The 22,476-nt window shown below is 43.2% G+C and overlaps 3 protein-coding genes and 1 long non-coding RNA gene across 11 annotated transcripts in view; 3 read left to right on the top strand and 1 right to left on the bottom strand.

Annotated features, from left to right (window-relative positions):
* The window catches only part of sh3rf1 (SH3 domain containing ring finger 1), a 42,547-nt gene extending 34,098 nt beyond the window's left edge, over window positions 1-8,449 (top strand). The window contains exons 7-12 of the mRNA XM_007550728.2: window positions 608-735; window positions 1,788-1,958; window positions 2,727-3,007; window positions 3,078-3,364; window positions 4,702-5,051; window positions 5,188-8,449. Of these exons, the coding sequence (XP_007550790.1) occupies window positions 608-735; window positions 1,788-1,958; window positions 2,727-3,007; window positions 3,078-3,364; window positions 4,702-5,051; window positions 5,188-5,356 (1,386 nt within the window). The 3' untranslated portion in view covers window positions 5,357-8,449. The remainder of the gene's footprint in view (window positions 1-607; window positions 736-1,787; window positions 1,959-2,726; window positions 3,008-3,077; window positions 3,365-4,701; window positions 5,052-5,187) is intronic.
* A 2,658-nt stretch (window positions 8,450-11,107) lies between these two features.
* cbr4 (carbonyl reductase 4) lies at window positions 11,108-14,606 on the top strand. Of its 3 annotated transcripts, none has more exons than XM_007550732.2 (6): window positions 11,108-11,258; window positions 11,380-11,528; window positions 11,887-12,007; window positions 12,935-13,071; window positions 13,447-13,581; window positions 13,664-14,606. In XM_007550732.2, exons 2-6 carry the CDS (start codon window positions 11,384-11,386, stop codon window positions 13,840-13,842), a joined length of 717 nt encoding a protein of 238 aa, XP_007550794.1. In that variant the 5' UTR covers window positions 11,108-11,258; window positions 11,380-11,383; the 3' UTR covers window positions 13,843-14,606. The 3 variants fall into 3 exon arrangements, with proteins under 3 accessions (XP_007550794.1, XP_007550791.1, XP_007550793.1); XM_007550729.2 differs by having other exon boundaries at window positions 11,377-11,528; XM_007550731.2 differs by having other exon boundaries at window positions 11,110-11,258; window positions 11,336-11,528.
* Window positions 14,607-15,342: 736 nt separating this feature from the next.
* Window positions 15,343-22,476, bottom strand: part of LOC103137138 (palladin) — a 73,221-nt gene continuing 66,087 nt past the window's right edge. For all 6 annotated transcript variants that reach the window (XM_016670775.1, XM_007550736.2, XM_007550734.2 and 3 more), the window contains 7 exons: window positions 22,293-22,442; window positions 21,959-22,047; window positions 19,232-19,364; window positions 17,156-17,363; window positions 16,910-17,075; window positions 16,221-16,354; window positions 15,343-16,133 (listed from right to left, as the gene is read on the bottom strand). In XM_016670775.1, the coding sequence (XP_016526261.1) occupies window positions 15,973-16,133; window positions 16,221-16,354; window positions 16,910-17,075; window positions 17,156-17,363; window positions 19,232-19,364; window positions 21,959-22,047; window positions 22,293-22,442 (1,041 nt within the window). In that variant the 3' untranslated portion in view covers window positions 15,343-15,972. The remainder of the gene's footprint in view (window positions 16,134-16,220; window positions 16,355-16,909; window positions 17,076-17,155; window positions 17,364-19,231; window positions 19,365-21,958; window positions 22,048-22,292; window positions 22,443-22,476) is intronic.
* On the top strand, window positions 19,307-21,209 carry LOC107836071 (uncharacterized). Its single transcript, XR_001661916.1, has 2 exons — window positions 19,307-19,388; window positions 20,710-21,209. It is a non-coding gene; the product is annotated as an uncharacterized LOC107836071 (long non-coding RNA).

Raw genomic sequence — 22,476 nt, 5'->3', positions numbered from 1 at the left:
AGCATCATTTCAGCTCACTTATTTTTTTTTTTTTTTTTTTTTTTTTGGGGGGGGGTTTCAGTATTTGTTTTTATTCCATTTGCAGTAATTTCGTGTTTTCCTCGCAGTGTTTTAAACGTTCGCAGTCAAAGATCTTCTGAAGAGCGTGAGTCCACTCGCGGGTTGGTTCTGGTGGTTGCTCTAAAGTGTGCTCACAGACATGTTTCTCATTTCATATGGTCCCAATTAAAACACTGCAGTGGGTTTAAGATCTAGCCATGTGGTCTCCTAGCAGCAAGGAAACAAGCAGAACAGGAGATTCTCCTTTCCAAGAGAAAGTCAGGGATAGGAGTGCGTGTCTGCCAGACCGTGCTCCCTTGGTGTGGGCAAACCCAAGGGAATAACCCAAGTGACCGATCGTCTTTCATTCTCCTTCTCTCATTGTTGCTAATAAACAAACAAACTGGTTCCCCCGCTTATATAACTTTGTTATTGAGGTTCGTCTTACTTCTTGCTCTTGAGTTTGTGCGTCATAACGAGAGGAGATAAGTAATGAATTGTTGTGAAATTGTAATTGAACACTGATCCCGTCTAACCACTAATACGGTTTTCCTATTCTCTCTCACAGGATGCTCTTCCTCCGCCGCCTCCTCCTCCTCCTCAGGCCCCGGTCAGTGGAGCGGCGTATTCCCTCGCTGCCGGACAGAGACCCTCCCCCAGCATAAGTGACCAAAGTGGCAGACAAAGACCCACAGTGTAAGTAAAATAGGAAAACAAACACTCCCAACAGAGATTTTAAGGTTTCCATAAACATGCTGCGGATCGTCGCTGCCGTGGTTCAGCCTGAACCCACCGTTCTGGTTGGTGGAGGGGGAATCTTGGTGTGACCCCCCTCCTCTCAGCTGTCGGTGTGGGCCTGCAGACGGAGCTTGTGTGCCGGTGAAAAGGTCAAAACCTGTTCCTAAAGGCTTCCAGGGTCCCTTAGAGAGATCCTTTCTCTCACCTCTGACCTTTGACCCGCTCACCTTTACCCTCATTACTCACCCAAGTCAACCCACACACCTGATGGGTGTTTGCTCCTCTCATCCCGGCTTCTCCTGTGGTCATCTTTATCTCCCAGTGCATACATGTTGGCCAATGGGCATTTATGTATTTATATACCTTTAGCTTTTTCACATTTTTGTCCCACTTCAACCACAATTTTTAGTTTATTTTGTTAGAATTTTGTCTAACACCTAGTATGCCTTATAGATTTTTATTTTCTTTCACTTCCTCCACATTTATGCACTGTTTTGTGTTGATCTATCATATAGTGAGCATCCTTAAAAAGTCTTAAATCCATGTATATATAAATAAGGCCACTACTAATGCACCCTTGCTTGCTAACTAGCTAGCTTTATTGCGTTTATTATGGATAAGTGCAAATTTCTCACCAGTTGGCAGGACGACGGTTTGTGGAGATGCAGGTTTGAGTTGGTGAAACCTGCAGAAATCCTGATATGAAAAACCCAATAAAATGCAGTAAATGATTTCATGTTGTACATACTTTTCCCTGACCGCTGTTATAGCCCCGTTCTTGTGCTCCTGTAAGCGGACAACCTGCAGCTTGTTTATCCTTTTCGTGCTGACTTCCTTCTGGGTCAGAGAGCGAAGTCTGTGCTGCAGGGCCTCGGCCGAGGTGCGGACAGCTGTCCAGCTGGGCTGTCAGGGAATCAAACGCACACAAACTTGCTTTTATTTCTGAGCGGTGTTGGGATTTCACCGGGGCGGTTTTGAAAGCTGCGTTATCTGTTTGTTGTTTGATCCAGCTATGTGGCCATGTTCCCATACACCCCCCGAAAGGAAGATGAGCTGGAGCTGAGGAAAGGAGAGATGTTTTTAGTGCTGGAACGCTGTCAGGACGGCTGGTTCAAGGGCACCTCGATGCACACTGGAAAGATTGGAGTCTTCCCTGGAAACTACATGAGCCCAGTCAGCAGGTTGGTCGCTGGGTCGGCATGCTGCACACTCACGCTTAGTTTTACAGCAGCATGTCTGCACAGTCATTCCTTAATATCAACTCCTGTTTTATTTAGAGGTTATTTATTTTTATACTTTTGTGAACTATATTGATACATTTGCCGTGTACATTCCTGAACCACAGACCCATCCCATGTTTTAAAAAATTCCCATAAAAATGAGCAGTTTGAGTGGTTTGCAAATTCCTCTTTAGAAATGTGTAACTAGTTTATTTCCTTGAGTTTAAAATGTAAAACCTGTGATCTGCTTTGTGCAGAAATCCAACTCGGTTTGATGTTAGTTCATCTTTTTAGAGCAGTAGAGAGACTCTTATGAGAGCCAGTTTATTCATTTAACACCAGATGTTTGCACATCCTTAAAGTCTTACATTTATGTATCTAACATTAGAGCCTTTAAATCTGTCAGAAAATATGCAAGTTGGCTTTAAATATGTTAATCACGAGTCTTAAATTTTGTTGTGGCAGGACTATTAAATCTCGTTTATTCTTTGTAGTTTATTTTAGCTTTTTGCATCTATAATGGGTGAGCGAAACTTATTGCTAGTTGGCTTGTCACTACTACTACATAAAATTTGCAATTCTTTTTTGTACATTTCTGTCATGATAAAGGTCAGAAATTGAATTCATAATGGTCTTAAAAATGTTTTACATTTGAGTTGGTGAAACGTGCAGAAACCCTTTAACTACCTCCCTGTTTTCACCATTTTCTTTTACATTCTCCCCCATCAGGACGGCGTCTGGAAGCTCCCAACCCAAAGTGCCCATGAGTCTGTGCACTCAGGCTGGCAGAGGAGTCACCATCGTCAGTCCTTCCTCTGCTCCCCTCGGGGCTATTGTTCCTGGGCCTGATTTCAACAAACCCCTCCCTGCGTGCTCCACAGCTGCGTCTGCCTGCTCCCCACCTGCAGCTGTAACATCAGCCCAGACGGCCACAGGCCAGCAGCCAAAGGTTCCCCTGCACGTCAACTCGCAGATGACTGTGAATCAGGCTCGCAACGCTGTCAGAACAGGTAAAACACACAGACGTTGCCTAAAGGCGTGAATGAGAATCTCCTCATGCCGTTTCTGCGGTCTTTGCAGCTGCATGTCACAGTCAGGACAGACCCACGGCTGCAGTGACGCCCATCCAGTCTGTGACTTACCTCCCACACCCCGCCATTTGCCCCCAGTCTTCCACCAATCCCGCTCAAGGCTGTAGCCGGGTGGGGGTGGCGATGGGCTGCGCCGCTGCTTCTCTGACCCCACCCAACGTGAGTGCCGCGTCTCTGGACGGCGACGCTTTGAGACCCGTTCCTGTCGGGAGTAACTCTGCCCTCAATCCCTCGTCTAACTCAGCTCTTGCCTGCAGACTGGACAAGGATGTGAAGGTAGGACTTTTTCCCCTTTTTCTGTGGAGCAGATGAGGTTGAGTTTCCTGCGTCTTGTGCGTGCACTGTGTGTCTAAGTTGATCGTTCACAGAGGATGTGGCTGTCCGATCAGCTGTTTGTGAGCTTTGCCAACACTCCCAGGCGCAGAGCTTGTCAAGACAGATACCGTCTTATTGGATCGTTGAGGCCTTCTCCCCAGCTTATAGGAGCATCAGTCTCCCACTGCCTCAGGAGTGTAGCAGCCTCATGGACATCATTCAAAATGGACTCGTGCTCTGCTGCTTGTTGATCTTCACTCCATGCTTTTGTCAAGTTTTATCACCTGGATGGAAAACCTGGGCTCAGTGAAGAGCGCCTGACAAACCGTGTTGTCCGCCTAAAGGCGTGATTAGAGGTGTATTCTGCCAGAATACCCATCTCATACAGCATGTGTACGTCGATCCTCTCCTCCAGGGAACTGTAGTTGTGTGCTTAACATTATATTACATGACAGACTAAGGTTGAAGCCTTGAAAGGAGAAAAAGACCAGCTTGAATATGTCTTACTGCCTTCCTGTTTTCTGTTGAAGTTGGATGATGTGCCCCCAGTGTTGATTTGAATTGAATGTTTTATGAAATGGCCGAATTGACAAATGTATGATATGGTGAAGGAGACCATTACATTAGAAAATGTTTCATTTAGACTTAAATACATTTATCACAGGTCTAAATTGTAGTTAATTTTTCTTGTGAGACTTTTCTGTCTGGAAAAACTTTGAGTTTGATACAGAAATCTTCATTATGTATCTCAAGGCGGTTGAGGCTAGCGCTAACTAGCTGCTAATAAATCCTAGCTAGCTAGTTGTTTTGCATCCATCATGGGTAAATGTAAATTATTGTCTGTTGACTGAAACATCCACATGTTCTCCACTGGCAGTCTTCTGTTGCCTGTGCATTGTGTTGTGATATGGGTCTTAAATTTTATTCATAGTGGCCTTAAAAAGTTTTACATTTGAGTTGGTGAAACTCTGCATCAGCTGTGGAGGACTAGCTGTCTGTAGCTGCAGCCTGAGTGAATTTGTTTAGATAGACTAACTTTGAGCGCTCTTCACTCTGTAACAACTTTTGGCAAAATAGTTTGATTAGTTGGACCTGGAGTTGCTCGTACAAACTGATCAGAGAAACACCAGCTGGTAGGTTACCAGGCAACAGCGATATGATGGCTATTGCTGCAATAGGATACAACAAAATCATTCTCAGCAGTGTTTGTTTTTGTCAATAAAATGAGTCTCTTGAAGGATATAAAGGCATGTGAATGATTTTAAGATCTGTTCATTTCTACCATCTAATTGTTGCAGAGAGAAAAGAAGAGTCTTCTGAAGCTGTTGTCCTCCAACAAGAAGAAGTCTCGTCCTTCGCCCCCGTCCTCTCCCACCCTTGAAGCTGAGCAAGCTGCGGCTGGAGAGGTGCTGTACGGCGCGGTGGGTCCCGACACCTCCCCTCCCTCAACCTCAGCCAGCTGCCTCGAGCCTGAACCTGCTGCCGTTGCTTCGTCATCATCCTTGTCCTCCTCCTCCTCCATGCCGGAGTCGTCCCACCGGAGGAGCGGCCCTCTCGACGGATGCGCCCCCATCGCTCCGCCCCCTCGGCAGCCCTGCTCCTCTCTTCTGTCACAGCAACATGACGCACGTCCCATCATATGCGAGAGGTACTGATGTGAAAGTTTCGCCATATTGTCCCGTCTGTCCCAGATTCAGAAGGTGCAACGTTACACAAGGACGGCTCGGCTATCTTTGAAGCTGCGCGTTGGCGTGTCTGACTGTGCCTCTGGCTGTCCTCCCCAGGTACAGGGTGGTGGTGTCGTATCCCCCGCAGAGCGAGGCCGAGCTGGAACTGAAGGAGGGAGACATTGTGTTTGTTCACAGGAAGAGGGAGGACGGCTGGTTCAAAGGCACGCTGCAGAGGAACGGCAGGACCGGCCTGTTCCCCGGCAGCTTTGTGGACAGCATCTAACCAGAGACGCTCGGGCTCGGCGTGAACGCTGCTGAGAGAACCGCCCCAACAACACTTGAAGTTAAAATCACTTGGAGCTGGGGGAGAGAAATACATTTTGTTTTCATAAAAAAGCACAGCGAACGACGGAGTTAGGTGGAGAAAATAGCACACTACTCATAAACCTTTCTGTTTTTTTCTTGGTTATTTATATATTTGTAACAACTCAGCTGTAAAATGGGTGCCTTGTACTGTTCCTCACTTTATCGTACATAAGGACACAACCATAACCGGTTCCGAAACGACCCATATGAGATATTCATCCGATTGTTTCACTTTTTAACTTATTTCATGTTGACGTTTTATGAAGCTACACATCGAGAGATTGAAGGGATAGTTCTGGAGTTGTAAAGTTACCAGCAGTAAACATCTTACATGCAGCGATTAACTCCTTTAGGTGTCTTCAGTCAGGATAAATCCAGATTAGCTGAAGTCCAACAGGGCCCAAAACCAAAGTAGATTTAAAACGACTGGTCTCAAAACAACAAAGCAGCTTTTATGAACTCCTCTAATTTATTTTTTTTGCAAGGACTTTTAAGCTGTTGTCACATTTAAATCAGCCAATTATTTCCACTAAATCCAATGACTATTTATACAAGAAATGGAAGTAGTAGGTGGTGCGCCAGTGGAGGTGTTCCTGTGTGAAACAGGAAAGTAACTAGTGACGTATTTCTGCTCTTATATAAAAGTAAAGCAGTGTAAAAAGCAAATATAGTCCAGCTGCAAGTGGACACTTTTATTGGGGTGTTTTTTTTTAACGCTACAGGACTTTTCTATAAATTAGTCACTCTGACGTGGCGACCGACCCACTGCCTCAGTTTCCTGTGTAATTAAACAACGGAAGATGGTTTGCAAAAAATAAAAATGTTACAGCGCTGCTTAAATTGGAGTTATTTTAACACTAAGAAGTCCGTTTTGGTCTTGGACTAGCCGTTAGCTTCAGCCTCCAGGATCAGTTATTGTGGATTTATACTTAATGAAGATGCTAACAGTTAGCTTCCACCTGTAAGATGCTATCTGTCATAAAAGCTTGTTAATCATAGTTTTCTTATAGATGTTAAAATTTGGAAATGGTTTCTTTTATGTTTCAGTTCTGGATAAATTTAGAACAAAACTAAAATAAAATAATCTTAAAAAAAACAAACAAACAGGAACTCTGTTCAATACACCTGGAAAACCCCTGAACTATCCCTTTAAGTAGTGCACTCGCCTCATGTCATAGCTGACCCTGTTCGCAGAGCTTCTGTTGGCCTGCTGGTAAAGGTTTTATCAATGTTTCAAGCTATCAGCAGGGAGACGGAGCTGACCGGAACAAACGAGGCGCTGCACCGCAAGAAAAACAACAAAACCGAATCCTCCGCTGCTCCCATTACCTGAACAAGAGGAGTAGAAGTGAGATCTGCTGTATTGCACATGTGAATCCTCAAAGCTCAAATTTGTGAATGCTGCACATGACTAAATATTTCTGTGCCATTGGGCAGATTTTATTTTTTATTTTTTTTATTTCTATGACTATTTTTTGTCCTTTCCTGAGGTGAGGTGGAGGTTCCTGTTTCAGACTTTTACCTTCAAAGATCAAAACATTTGCATGTCGTTAGTAAAGCCACCGCCTGGACGGAAAGTGAGGATGTAAACGTCTTAAAAATTTACACTCCAGATTAACTTTTTTTGCAGTCGAAAGTAGTTTTTGTACGTTTTGGTTAATATATTCACTGACCAGAGTAGCTGCTCTCCTGACCCCCCGACAGTAGCCGAACCCAGACAGAGCTCTGCATCACTAGAGCCACATTACATTTCAGAAACAAAGCAGATTGTTTTTGTATATTTATCTCTGCGAGGCATTTCAGAGGCCGATACCTGCTGCTGGAAGAGCTTAAGACTGACCCCACACAGTAACCCTTCACTGGGATTTCTGTTTTTAAACACTAATAACTCTTTCCTAATGTGACTTGTGGCAATAAAGCACACTGCTGACCGAAGCGCAGACTGTTTGCCTAAAGTAGCACGACGTATCCCTCCACAGGAAGAGGCGTGTTGTGTGATTCTGTGGAATCTCAGATTTTTATCGAAATCAATCACTTTGAGCCCTTTATTTAATTTTTTTTTTTTTCCGTTTTAAATGTGATACAGACTTGAATTCCTTTTAATATGTTGTGATTTGAGGGGCTTGTGTCACATTTGTGGCTTGTTGAGCATGAAATGAAATGAAATTAGCTGGGTTAGACTGACTACTGTGCTGCAGCAGGAGGAAACATTTCTCTAAAATCATCATCAAGTCCATGCAGTCCTTCATGTTATCGCAGACCAACTGACACGGTTAGTGCAATTTGACCTTTTCACGTCGTCTTCGTCTGAAGCCTGTTCAGATTTTAACGTTGACTTGGGCCAACTCTGGCTTTTAGAATCGGGACCCAGAATTTCAAGCACACGTTTTCAATGTTTGTTTTTTGTTTGTTTTTGTTTTTTTGTCTTATTTTGCCTTTTGTTGTTCGTTAAGGGGGACCACTGTGTGACTGACTGCTGGAAAATGTTATAATTTGTCTGATATGTGGAGAACGATGGTACACGTCACTGTCCGGGTCTTGTTTTTTTTGTTTTTGTTTTTTATCCTTTTTAAGTAGAATGAATCTGATGTCTTGGCAATCACACCAACCTCAGACTATTTGCTCAAAACTCTCCTCTCATTTCACCAGTTAGCCTTTCATCTTTACCCAAAAAGGCATAAATGCACAAATCTCTACTGACGTACGCACTGTCACGGCATTGCTAATTTCACCAACACCTGGTTGTCGTCTCATGCATATGCTGCACAGTTTGCAAACATGAAGTGCTTCTTGAAGTGACTTTCAAGTCTGTTCATTCGTTTCTGAGCATCAGCAAACAATGTTTGCCTCATCCAGTCTAACATGTTGTCTATACGCCAAGGTGACTTACTTGATTTTTTTTTTTTTTTTTGTCTTAATTAGTCTGTTTTATGCCTAAAACTAGTAAAACTGAAATCTAATTATTTGGCACATCATGTCTGTTATGTGAAAATAAAAAAAATATTCTGAAGCATTTGAGGGAATCACATATTTTGTAAAAACAAAAAAAAAATCTATAACAATAAAATCAAACTGTTTCTGTATTTTGTTGAGGTCTTATGTTTTGTCATGGTGCCGTTTCTTCCTGGTCAGATTAGGAGTACAGATGTACAGAAGTGTTGATTAACAGCTGAGCACCATCTCCTGCAATAACTGGTGGCCCTTGTGAAGAGGGTTTAAAAAAGACTCCTTTTATCCAATCTTTTTTTTTTAGGTTTTTGCGGACTGAGATGACTGTGGATAAATGTTGATTTTGTGTGAACCATTTCAAGGTTATTTGGGTATTTATGTCTTTGAATCCTTATCCTGCTAAATGTCAATTCCCCTCTTCAGTTTCTAACGGAGGCCACCAGATTATTTAATCCTCAGGGTCTTTGCTGGCCCACAGCATCACAGATCCACCGATGTATTTAACGGTGAGTATGGAGTGCTTTTCCACTCATCCATCCCTTGTTTACACCAAATCCACCGAGAGGCTTTGCTGCCATAAAACTCGATCTTGAGGTCGTATTAAAAGAGCATTTCAAAACCAATTTTCTTGCAGATATGTCCAAAGTTTCTGTTTTTATTCTTATATATATATATATATATATATCCAATTCTCATCAAGTTTCAGCTCAATGCACATTACAAGACAAAATAATCCATTTTATAAATATAAAGAGACACAACTCAATCCTGTCATATGTACAAAGTTAAATTTGGTTACATTCCAAATCGATGCTAATTATAATCCAACTACAAATTGCACTGAGTTGAGGACTTTGCAGCCATGTTTGCTTGGCTTTCCCATTTTAAGGAGTCACTGTGGTAAACGGGTCACTGCTGCATTAGATTCTCAGAAACAGAAAGCCACGGGTTAATAATTACAGTTTCCTAGACACCCTGATTCATTTGAAATAAAGCAGAAAAGTTTAAAAAGAGGAGAGATTGTACTAAAAATAGATTTCCAGGAAATTGCTTTTCCCCCCATCAAATAAATGTACCCAAACTTATGTTAGTATTTTTGCTTTTTTTTTCAATTTGAGGTTGCTTCTCTGATGAATTTATTTTTGAAATCTTTCTAAACCAGTGGATGTATTTTTTCACATCCATGTTAAGGTTCTGCTCTGTATGCATGCACACGCAGCAGCAGCAGCTCTGGTTTTTCCTCAGGACACAGTTGGAGTGAGTTTGGGTACATGCGGTCATTGTTTCCACCAAGAGCCTCTCAGACAGAGGTGAGCCTCCCCCGGTGAGCTCTGCTGGGAAACACTGACAGGAGCTGACATGCAACCACAGAGGTCATCGTGTTGCACTCAGTCCCCTGCAGTGGTCGGGTTACCATGGAAATAGGTTATTCTGATATGCGAGCTCAAGACTGTATGCACTTGGCAGCAGAAATAAGAACAAGAGCATATAATCGAAATAGATTCTAACTTCTGTGTGCATTTGCATAATTTTCTGTTCCACTTGGTGCGTGCATGGAGGGTTGGGATGTGTTTAAAAATAGAAGTCACGGTACAGTAGGTGGTTCAAAAATAGCTTTTGAGGACTGAATGTAGTTCAGGAGCTCAGCATCAGGTTGTTCCTGTTCAGATTTTGTTTGTGAAGGACGAACAGACAGTACATTTTCTCTCAGGACTGCAACGTCTTCTGGAAAACACTTTCAGAAAATCAATGAAAACTTTTTTTTTTTTCCTAGGAGTGTTTGTGCGTTAGAAAAGTACACAGCTCTGCTGGCAAGGATCACTGGATCACCAAGGTGTGACAGAGAGGAGTAATGTGTTCAGAAGGTGATCTGAATACAAATCCAATCTGGCTCTACAGCTAGACTACAGTCAGGAACACCGTGTTAAGGAGCTGGGACGTTTAAAGCACGCCGATTTCTGCTGCAGGGAGGATATGATTCACAGGACCCCGGGGGGCCAGAGGTGTGCGCTACGTGTGAATATTGTTTAACCTCAGCAGATAAATCTTGCAGAGAAGCAGTGTGATGTTCAGGTGTGGGACAAGGCCACCCATTCCTGCCATTACTCATTTTTCTGCAATGCAGTCTTTTGCTTTCTTTCTCCTCCTATGATGAGCATTTTTTATTGCATTGCACTTTTAAAGACTGAAATGTTTCTTTGCACTAAATATCTTAAGTGCAGAGAGTCTGTTCACATTGACTTACAAGTCTTGCAACAGATTCTCAATAGTATTTTGTTCTGGACTTGAACTAGGCCACTTTAGCACAAATGTTTACTTTGGTCTTGATCATTCCATTGCAGCTGTGGATGTGAGTTTGAAGTTGTTGACCTGCTGGTTCCTCCTCCCTCCCCCCTTCTTCTGGCCTTCTGGTCTGTTGTAGGTTTGGGAATATTTTTAAAGAAATTGTAGAATAAAAAAAATATTTCGTTTTTACAGTAAAATTTGATGTACATATTTTGTGTTAAGTCTTATGATTGAAAATAAGAAATTCAGTAGGAAACTGAACCCCATTTTAGACAACTACTGAACATGCTTTCTCTAAAGTTTTACTTCCGCCTTTTATATACTTCTTCGAAAATTGTGACTCAGTTAAAACATTCTGGCTTTATAACACTTACCGAAAATATTACTTGAAACAATCTTGTGGAGGAAAGCGACATTTTCAACCGGTGTCTGTTTTCAGTGGGTCCACAGCGCCCTCTGTTGGCTGGTGCTTAGCAACACATATATAGGCTCGGAAACATGGCGGCGTCTGTATATTCAGAATCCTGCTAGTCTCGCTTTACTAAGCCAGTCAAGGCAACTGAGGTTTAACAGAACGAAATAAGGTAAGAACCAGTTGTACGTGTAACATGCACTTCATCTCACAGAGATGAATAATCCCAGGCTACTTGGCTGTTTTTAGTTTTTCCTCCAACTGTTCGGGTGGGACTGTGTCCTCCCCAGCAGGGTCATGTCCAGGCTGGCGGTGGTCTGCGGAGGCTCCAGGGGGATTGGGGAGGCTGTGGCCCGCCTGCTGGCAGAGAGGGGCTGCAGGGTAGCAGTGGTCTCCAGGAACCAGGAGGCAGCCGAGGCTGCTGTGGCTTCTCTACACGGAGGTGCTGTAATTCATGAACATGTCATCAGGATGAAGAACTTTGCTTTCATTTGCAGAGGAGGCAAAGACGCTGTGGTGATACAAGTCCTCCCATATCTACTTCTCTGGCACTTAAAGATAGACAGACACCTTTGTGTTTATCTGAATTATACTTGAAGTGAATGGACAAAAACAGGACAGATTTCGAGTTGATTCTTTGTGCTGCCGTTCGCTGTACAGTTTCCCCTTCAGACTTACTAGTCTAAAGAGTTTAAATGGAAAAGTTGAAGTTTGTTCATTTGGTTAAGAACAGATTGTAACAATGCATCGGCTTGCTCACTCACAAATGTTGTGTGTGTGTGTGTGTGTGTCCTCCTTAGCTGACCACAGGGCCTTCAGCTGTGACGTCTCTAAGGAGGAACAGGTGCAGGAAACCTTTGAAACTATCCAGAAGACCTGTGGAGACATGGCTTACCTAGTGAACGCTGCTGGAATCAACAGGTGGGCAGCAGAGTAGAAATCTCAGCTGCACTTCTAGAAGTATTAATATCTTCTGGTCTGTAGACCCAACTTGATAACTGATGTGCTGAAAGCCTTAAGAGAAATGTATTTTTATTGTAGCATATTCACACTGTTTTTTTTTGTTTGTTTGTTTTGTTTTGTTTTTGTTTTTAAATAATAATCCAACTTTTAATGTCAGTACAGTTTGGGGAACAAAAATTCAAGTAAAATAAATATAACTTAAGTATTTCTTAATTTATGCTTAAGTTATTTTAGATTTAGCCAGGCTTAGCTAATGTTAAACTTTTTGGCTGCAAAAACTCCAAGTGTGTTTAGTGTGAAACACAGGAGGGGAATGTGAAAAAGCCGCTGACGCCCCAGATGAGCACGGTGGAGGAACAGTGGTGCTGTGGTCCTGGTTTCCATTAACTATCAACATGTTAATAATAATAAAAAAGACCAAATGAACACAGAAGTGCTTCACCAGAAACAAGATGTTTTATAGCTATTGTGGTGTTTTATGTCTTTAAACTGTTTTGTTTTATTGTAGGGACTTTTTGTTTAACTCCTTGTAAATGTTAAGTACTTTGTTTGGAATCAGTTTATAAATAAAGTTATCGTTATTATTATTAAAATATTGGGACCCGGATTTGAATCTTTTAGAAAATCTGAGTTCTGTTAAAGAGTGCAGCGCTTCTGAGAAAATTATTTAGAGGATAAAAATATCTGTCTCTGTTTGCTAAATGTTACTGGAAAACTTACTGTATTGTTACACAATGGTGGTTATACAAAGTACCAAATATATATTTTATTCAGCATTAGATTAAGGCACACCCAAGAAGATTCATTTATGTAAAAGATTTTTAAGCTTCAGGACGGTAGTGACTGTGTGGGGCGCTGTATGAATATTTATGATCCTGTCATCAGGGATGCTCTGCTACTGAGGACGAAGCCTGAAGACATGGTGGCGGTGCTCCACACCAACCTGCTGGGCCCCATGCTGACCTGCAGGGCCGCACTGCGCAGCATGCTGCGGACCCCTGGAGCTGCCATCGTTAACATAGGTCTGCTTCAGAGCTTCTGCATTAGCTGTAGGTTAGCAGTTTAGACACCAGGAGGCAGCAGAGTCACATTGTTTACCTCACATAGATGGAATTCATAGAATAGCACTAAATTTGATTTTTTTTTCTTCTTTTTTTTTTTTTTTTTTTTTTTTACATTGTAAATTATTTTACGAGTTTACTGAGTTCAGACGGGGTAATTCCCAAGAAAACCTCAAGTTTTAACCTCTAAAATTCCCTTAATTACATTTTTCTTTTAAAGGAACACATGTTAAGAGATCACTGAAGTAATTTGATTTGAATCGTTTGTGGAGCAAGCAGCTGTGTTTGCACGCGTTCCCATCATACCTGGTTGCCTTAACGGAGCCGTGTTTTCAGGCTCTGTGGTGGGCCTGAAGGGAAACTCCGGCCAGTGTGCGTACGGCGCCAGTAAAGCCGGTTTAGAAGGATTCACTCGCTCGCTAGCCAAAGAAGTGGCTTCACGCAACATCCGGGTTAACCTGTTAGCTCCAGGTACGGCGTGGGCACGCAGTCTTCATACGTCACCACCTTTCTTTTTCTGTTTTCAGTCAACTCTTTCCTCTCTCTGTTTTAGGCTTCATCCACACTGACATGACCGCGGGGCTCCAGGAGGAGGCCAGAGCTCGAGCCATCCCTCTGGGGAGGTTTGGCACGCCAGAGGAGGCAGCCACTGCCGTCCTCTTCCTGTTGGACTCTTCGTACGTTACAGGACAGGTGCTGGTGGTGGACGGGGGACTGCAGCTGGCCATGTAGGGAGTGACATCACTGGTGCAGAAGGAAGGAAAGCCGTTCAGTTCTGGATGTCTTGTTTAAGCGAGGATGCTAATGATGAGCGACGGCTTTATGCTAGTATGGACGGAGATGAGGCCGAGTTAGAAGATGAAATCCCTCATCTGCCTTCAGAGCTATCCTGCTGAGTCACTGAGCCGCATTGTGTGTGTGTGTGTGTGTGTGTGTGTGTGTTATGACTAACGCTGCTGACTCCAAAGTGTCTGGCCCTGTCCAGACCTCTGTGCCCCGGGGTCCTAAATTTAAACACCAGATTTAACGCTGCAGCTCATTTTCCATGACTGTCAAACGCTCTCTGCTGGTTCCAGCGCTCATGTTTTGTTTTTCCCCACCTCCCTCGGGAGATTCCCCCAGCACGTTACCCCCTGGGTCCCCCACCAACACCATCGCCCTCCTGATCCCACCTCTGGTGGGGGCCTGTCCGGGAACGAGGCCCTTTGGGCTGCAGCTGGAGGAAATTAGAGGTGGGGGTGGTATTTTTAGATCGGGGAATGTTTTCTGTGTTTGGTTACAACTTCGGACCTGCAGGGACGACGGAGGTGACCGTCATGTCCAGTAGTAAGAAGATGCTAGGTTCATCTCTACCATTAAAAAGAATTGTTTAAAAAGTCGAATGAATGGGCAACTTTAGTTGTTTTTGTCCTCCTGCTCTCAATGTTTGCAGTTCAATGCAAAATGTACAACCCTTTTGTATTTTATACTTTTCAAAGAAAGTTGTTTGCTTTGTCCCTTGGTCTTCATTGTGCTTATTATGTCTGTTGTTGAAGAAATTTAGGAGGGACCTGTGTGCATATCGGTCGGACCCAAATCGGGTTGCGATGCTGAGCGGTTATGCAGGTTCCAGGTTTGTGTCGAAGCCTAAGCAGCTTAAAACAGCAGATAGTTTCTGTTTGTTGCATGAAAATGACCAGAATTAGCTCAAATGCTATCAATAGCACTTGGGCTACATGTACCATGTTGATTATCGTTGACCCAATCCGTTTAGCAGTTTAGTTTTAGCCAACTTGCTAGTTATAGCCCACATATTGACATCATTTTAGCTAATTTTAGCTTTTACACAGCCTACGAAATGGACCTTCTAAAAATATTTCGATAATGAGGACCGCCGGTTTATAAAAACATTTCACTTTCTTCAGATGTGGAATTTTATTACAGTTCATGAGCTAAAATGAGATCAGGAGAACAGTCTGTATACAGGCACTGATTGGCGTAGAAAGGTGCCAGCACTTTAATGTCAGCTGATACAAGAGAGACGTCTAAACAGAGACAAAATGATAGATATAAATATATTTTAATTTCCTTTTTTTATTATTTTGAGTGTTTATTACCCCTGAATACTGCAAGAAGTTGTGTTTTATACATCCATGTAAAAGCTGTTTGGCACTATACAGGTGTCTGAAAAGAACATGCAAAGAAAATGTGTTTAATGGAAGTGATTTAAGGCAGTACGTTTATAAAACTTAATTTTTTTGAAGGTATAATTTAAGATAGGCTGGTTGGGAAGGTAAATAGAATAAAAATGTGATCTGTGCTGCGCAGGAGAGCTACACCGAAACCTGTCATGAGTCAGAACATTACATTGCACACGGCTAGGAAAGATGAACCTCCAAAGTGGAGGAAAATCGACTAAATGAACCATCTTTAAAGCGTTTTACTCTCATCCCACTGTACACCTGCTCTTCCACGTACATCCTCCTCACCTTAACCTCAAACCTTCGTCATTCCACACCTTCAACATTCAGCATGGAAGAGTTCACCTCTTCCTGTCCCTTTACATTCTGGCCACTCAGATCCATTACTGCAGGTATCGGACGTGTGCATGCGTAGTGAATCTGTGTTGCACTTTAAGAGGCACTTTAACTCTCTTCTCTCATCATAAGCACTTCAATCACCTTCCAAGTCACCTTAATTTCTTTACTATAAAGGGTTTATAAGAAGGAAACCAAAGCTGCACCCGCCCCCTCTCTGCAGTTCGGTGGTGGACTAGAGTTCAGTCTGCCCCCTGCCTCTCTGTTTATGTCTCAGGAGTGTTTGGGGGGGTCGAGGGCAGCCTTCACGGGTGGGAGGGGGTTGGAGTCAAAAATCTCTGCGCGTTTACAGGTCGTCGCTTTCCACCAGACCGCCGGGAGGGAGCGGGCTGGAGTCGGGAAAGAAGGCCGCCTTCACGTCCAGCCCCCTCTCCGTCAGCGCGGCGTAGCGGCTGGCTGAGGGCCGGACCTTCTTGGGCTTCGGGAGGTTCGGCTGCTGCCACTGAGCTGAGGAGGGGGAAACGGAGAGTCAGAGAAACCAGCGGCAAAGTGTGTGGGAGGAAACGTGCAACTCTGCAGGCGGTTTGGTCCTACTGTGAACGTCGAGGCGTGCGGTGCTGGAAACGATGCCGGCGTCGTTCTTGGCCGACACAGTGTACCACCCGGCGTCTTCCTTCAGAGCTGGCTGGATTATCATGCATAGGTAGCCGCAGTTGTCCTGGTGCATGCTGGGAAGGAGCATCAGTGTTACTGATACAAATTTACTTCTAACCCTCAAACCGCAGACATTTTACTGGGATTTAATGCAATGAACCATCCAAAACATTTTCAAACTTGATAAAAATCCAAAGTGTTGCACACATTTGTATTCGGCCTCTTTTACACTGAAAACGGTTGGAATGGCCCAGTCAAAGTCCAGACCTTTGCCCAGGAAACTTGCCCAGATGGATGATCTCCATCAAATCTGACTTGGGTATGTTTTGCAGAAAATGTGCATAATTTTTAATCTCCATCTGCAAAGCTGGACGATGCGTTCCCTAACAGACACATAGCTGTAATTGTAAATGTGGTTCTGAAAAGTCCAAATGTACAGCAAACGTTTCAGGCTTCCATGGCAAAAACAGGGTAGCATATTTCCTCCTCCTTCCATTTCTGTCCATCATAATAAATCCCATATAAAATCCAACTAAAACACATCACACTCCGTGGCTGTCATGTGACAAAATGTGGAAAACGTTGCGAAGACGAATCGTTCTCACAAAGCAAGAACTGCAGACCGGTACCTGATTCTGTCTGTGTTGTGAGTGAAGGACTCGTTCTCCCTCTTCCAGAAGATCTGCGGGTGAGGAACGCCCGTGACGCGGCACTCCAGCCGCACGGGGTGGCCCTCCGCCACGCTCGTGTTCTGCAGCTTCTCCACAAACGAGGGCGCCTTGTGCATCTCTTTAGCTGTCAAGAGAGTCGTCGTTACCAAGGCGACGGTAAAACCACGCCCTGCGACCATCGCCCGCGCGGCATTCTAAACTCACCCGCAACGATGAGCTCCAGGTTGAAGGAGTTCTGGCCGGCCCGGTTGCTGGCGATGCAGGTGTAAATGCCAGCGTCGCGGCTGGTCACCGGCTCGATGACCAGAGAGTGCACCCCGTTCTCCCTCACCAGCATCTTGTGGGACGAGTCGGGACGGATGGTGTGTCCGTTCAGCTGCCAGATGAGGTCGGGGGTCGGCAGGCCACTCACCTGCGGGTGGAAGGAAGCGTTAAAAAGCCGTCGTACCGCGGTGAATGTGTGGAAGAGAATTTCAAGGCCTGCATTCTTTTGCTTGTTTTCCTTGGAAAACGGAGTGCGTCAGCCGCATTCGTTCTCTGTGTGTTTATAGGGACGACGAAGACAGCAGTGTTTGGTTTATCTCTGTTGTGTTTATCTGACGGAGCCCGGTCGCCTGCATGCTTCGTCATGGGAACAAGCCACACAAAGGACTAAATCTGGGTGAGAAACCCAACACCTGGCTGCACCCTGGCCCACCTGGAACATTCACCGTTCCCAAACGCCTCCGCTGAAATTCCAGGTCAGCAGAGGAGTTGGTGGAAATCAAAAAAGGGATGTGGACTACACTGCAAAAAGAAAATCTTCCCAAGAATTTTTTAAATTTAGTTTTGAGAGCAAATATCTCAGTACTCTCAAAGTAAGACAAAACCAACTTAAAAGTAACTTCTCACCAAGATGTTGGAGCTTGTTCTAAGTAAATAATTCCTTTATATTGATGGAAAAATACCGGTTCCACAGGGAGATTATATCACTTATAATGAGACATTTTTCAGTTGAGTTTCATTTTATTTTGGTAAATTAACATTACACGAAGAATAAAAGCAAAAAACCACTTTACAAACCCTTAATTTGCAAAAAAAAAAAAAAAAAAAAAAAAGTTAAGCCAAGGCTTACCTAACGTGAACTAAGATCTACCACTAAAACTATGTCCTTTTTAATCAATCTTGAGGAATCATTAACTTAAAACAAGCTGCTATACTTGGCTGAAAAGTTAATTGCAATTTAGTTTTGCCTGATTTCAAGTGTGATAAGATATTAACACTGGAACTGAGACCCAAAGCTCTTGGTAAGATTTAGTTTTAGCCGTGTAAACTCCTTCGGATGGGTCCGGAAGTCCGCCTGGTCTTTTTTTTTTTTCCTGCACCGGACTTGGAGATAAATCTTCGCTGTAAATACACAGACCAAGAAAAAATGGAAAGCAGTTTTTTTTTACAGGCATAAAAAGACCGTCTTTTTATAGCGAGTTAATTGTGGGTCTGTTTTATTTTATTACATGAAGCAGCTTTAAGTAGTTTGTAAATGTTGCAAGGAGGTAAAAGAGCAGGGAAAATTGCGAGCAGAAATTGGACTCGGTCCTTCAGGGCTTCCATCTTTGCATTCTCTCCATTTATGGTGAGACATTCATAAGAAAGCAAATGTCTCCTTTGAGCCAGTTTTCCTTGTTTCGTACAGACTAAATCAAGTAAATGAAGGAAAAAGTGTGGAAATGTTTTTTTGGCAGCGCTGACATGGAGCCTCCCTCTGAGCCATCCAGACATTGAATTAAAGGGTGGATCTGAAAACGCTTTCTGTATTACTATGATTATCATATTCCAGTTGGTTTGGAGTTGGGTTTTTTTCTTCCCCAGTCATTCTCTGTTATTTTAGAGGATCCTGTGCGCTTCATTTTAATATAGAACAGGGGTGTTCAAAGTGCGGTACGGGGGCCTTTTGTGGCCCATCCTGCGCAGGTGGTCGATGCAGATGGAGACTTTTTATTTTTAAATCACAGGAGGTTAAATAAATGATCCCTGTTTCTTTATTGTATTTCTATACGTTGCCAGGTAACAAAGGACTGAATTAAAATGACATAAGAATAGATCAGCATGGTGGTGTGAGGGGTGTCTCTGTTGCTACAAAGCAAGGGCGTCTAAAACAAAACTGAAAAGAAATGCATTGACCAATCGATGGGCCAGATGGTTTGTATCAGGAGCTGATTGGACGAAGCAGCAGCAGCAGCGAACTGCTCTGACCTTCTTTCCTCCAGGCTGGGGCAGCTAGAGCCAGGGGTGTGTCCTCACCTTGCAGTCCATCCGGCACAGGCGGCCCTCCTGGACGATGAGGTCACCAGGCGCCTGCAGGAAGTGAGGGCGGAAGTGACGCTCTTGGATGTTGTCGTTCTCGTCACCGCTGTCTCTGGACCGTGATCGGGGCCTGGGGGTGACGCAGAGGACAGCAGTGAGTACGGATGAGGGAGTGAAGTTATTTTTGGGCGGACGGTTTAAACCCAAGAGAGTGGCACCAACTTTTGAACTGAACAGAGACACAAACTGCAGCAGAGCACAGATCTTCCTGATGTTAATAAACGATGCTCTGCTAGGGAGTAAACATCAAACTAAGCTACTCAAGTTTTCTTTGGATTGAGTTCAGGAGTAGAAGTTCTGAAGTTCATTTACCATTTTAGTAATTGATTATTTTGACAATTAGTTGACTAATAAAATATAAGAAATCGGCACATTCTGCCCATTTTTATTTAACCTTTAAAGCTTATTTTATTTATCAACTGTTGCAAATTAAATATTTTTAACAACATATGAAAAGCTCAACCTCTTCTGCTCAACTTAACATCAGTACAGTTCAAGATTGATCTGTTGGATAGTTGTTTGTTAAACATGATAATAATTGGACAGCAATTATATAAATAATGGGAGATTATTTAGATTTTCTGCAGTTTCAACCAGGGGAAGTTAAAACTATGTGACTTGAGAAGTTCTAAGTAGAACATACTTACAGAGAAAGAGTTTTTTTATATCTTAAATGTAAAATAGAGATCTTTTTTGTAGAGTTTTATCTTAATTACTGCTCTGAATATGTTGTTCTTGCAGCAAATGTCCTTCTCTTCAGTCTGCACACTACAGATTAACTGATTGCTAAATTGGTTGACGTTTAATTCAATAATCGATTAATCACAATTACTCCCTTTAATTGTTTCAGCCCTATTTAATTGAAGAACAAAGTTTTTACCTAATGAATTATAAACTTACAGAGAAAACTCTTTAAGCTCTACATCTGGGGGAATTGATGGAGTGTATGATTTTTTTTAAAATCTGTCCTGCTCAAAACTTAAAATCTTCCTTACAAATTTGTCCTTCCAGTTAAACGGCTTGCTCTTGAAGTGGATGAACTCTGTGCTTTTGATTAGGGTTTTTTTTCTTCCTGCTAAATAATTTTCTCTGCCCTCTTAAAACAAGGGAGTTACTTAGAGGTTTAAGTAAAACAGGATTAAGCAAGAAGCAGAAAATATCTGTGTAAATGTTCACCACAGAACCAGCTTAAAGGGGAAACAAAACATTTTGTTAGCAAACAATATTTTTTACAGTGAGACGTGAATTTTGTAGAAATTTTGTAGGAAATTTGCTCTTAAATTGAAAATGTTTGACTTCTGAAAGGAAAAACTCCGTCAAACCAGAACAATTACTTTAATAAAGCTATGTGCGCTCTCCTCCCCTGTCAGATCTGACACCAACCCTCTTCCTGTTTGTGATCTCTGCACTCACAGGTGTTCCTCTGAATCCTCTGTGACCTCACCGACCCACCTGCACCTGAAGCAGGGCTGTACATAAAAGAAAAACTCAAAACAACTAAAAGAAAAAAAACAAAACAAAAACGGTCATTCAGGCACCGATTGTTATCTCGATCTCTCTCCTCACCCAAAACAAGGTGGCGCTGTTATCTAATCGGGGCGTGTCCATGGTGATAACAGCTCACAGGTGGTTTTTATGTCCACAGCCTCTGTGATCATCTTTTACTATCCAGCCTTGCATGAGTACACACGGTGTATACAAGGTCAGAACAAACATGTGTTCCCTCTCATTAACACTCTGATTTTCTTTGAATGAACAGTTAAACAAAGAACAGAGTGTGATTTCAGTTCATGGCAAACACTTGTGTAAATATGAGTCTCCTGGAAGCTTTTCTGGCCTCAATCTGTGCAGAGATGAAATGTGAGGGGCTGCAGCTGCAGGCGTGCCAGCCAGCAGCTGGATGTACATGTTACTTTAAAAAAAAGAAAGTACAGGTTTTGTTTTGTTTGCCCTTTTGAACGTTGGAACCGAATGGCTGAAAAACGTATCACAATAGAAGCGTTTCCGTCGATAGTTACATTGGTTAGTTTATTTCTTTTAAATATCGGAAATACTGCCAAACTGGTGACCTTTCCTGCTGCATCCAGATCTCATTTCTTTTGTTTTTTTTATTTTTAAGTAGTTTTGAGGAAGAGTGGTGAAACATGAAACTGCTGCTGCACTAGTGACCCAACAGGTTGTTGCTAGGTAACCAAAGCCTGAGTGAGTTGACGCTACCTCCCTTGCTTAGCTAGCCTCTAGAGGTTGAGTGGCTAAAGCCTTTATTCTGCCTACAACTCCCAGAATGCAGTTCTGGATTGTGTCTTTTGCAATATATTTCAATGAACGCCAAATTTACCCTGACATATCTGTAAGTTTTCACATTTTTGTCCTTTCTACTTCCACTTCTTACCCACGTGTCCACCCACAAGTCTTTTGCAGAGATAAATAATTGAGAAAATGTTCAAATATCATGTATAGTTGTACATTTGTCTGTTATTTTCTCAAATGTTTACACCGCCCTTTATTTCCATCGATTGTGGTTTTGATCTTGGTTGGTTGCACTTGACTTTTAAAATGAAACAGATTAGTCGAGTCAACAGCTGATTAAACAAAAGCCACTAATTCTCCCCTTCCCCCTTTAGTAGAAGAGAAAAAACAAGCAGCCTGGCGGTGGATCCTCACCTGCGCATGTGACCTGGAGCCATCCGTGGGCTGCGGCCGCGCTGGTTCACCGCCTGGACCATCATCCTGCCGGTGCAGCTCACCCGGCCCTGCAGTGGGAGGACAGAGAGCTGGAGTCTGAACCCAGGACTGGCAGTCAGACAAAACAGGAGGAAATTAGATGTGTCTGATAAAGCAGGAGAGCGCTGCCCTACAGCCTGTCCTACATGAACCTTTCACCCCTCTGAGGGTGTTAGTGAGTTCCTGCTTCATTCAACGCCTTCTTCCTGTTCAGGCCAGCAGGGCGTTATCTGCAGCCTCCCAGATAAATGTTTCTTTTTTTTTTCTGACTTACGTCTGGGTTTGCTGCCAGGATGGTGTAATTTCCGTCGTCGTCCAGCGAGGCTGCCGCCGTGTGCAGCGAGCAGGTACCGTCTGGATCCCGGCTGATCCGGTAGTGTTCGCTCCTCTTGGAGATCTGCTTGCCGTCTTTAAACCAATATACCTGCAAGGAAAGGATGCAAAAACTCAACACTCAA

This window comes from Poecilia formosa, unplaced genomic scaffold (genome assembly GCF_000485575.1).
Source record: "Poecilia formosa unplaced genomic scaffold, Poecilia_formosa-5.1.2 Scaffold37, whole genome shotgun sequence".
Lineage (NCBI taxonomy): Eukaryota > Metazoa > Chordata > Actinopteri > Cyprinodontiformes > Poeciliidae > Poecilia > Poecilia formosa.
Note: the sequence above shows the minus strand (reverse complement) of the source record. Positions and strands in the feature narration are given on the sequence as shown.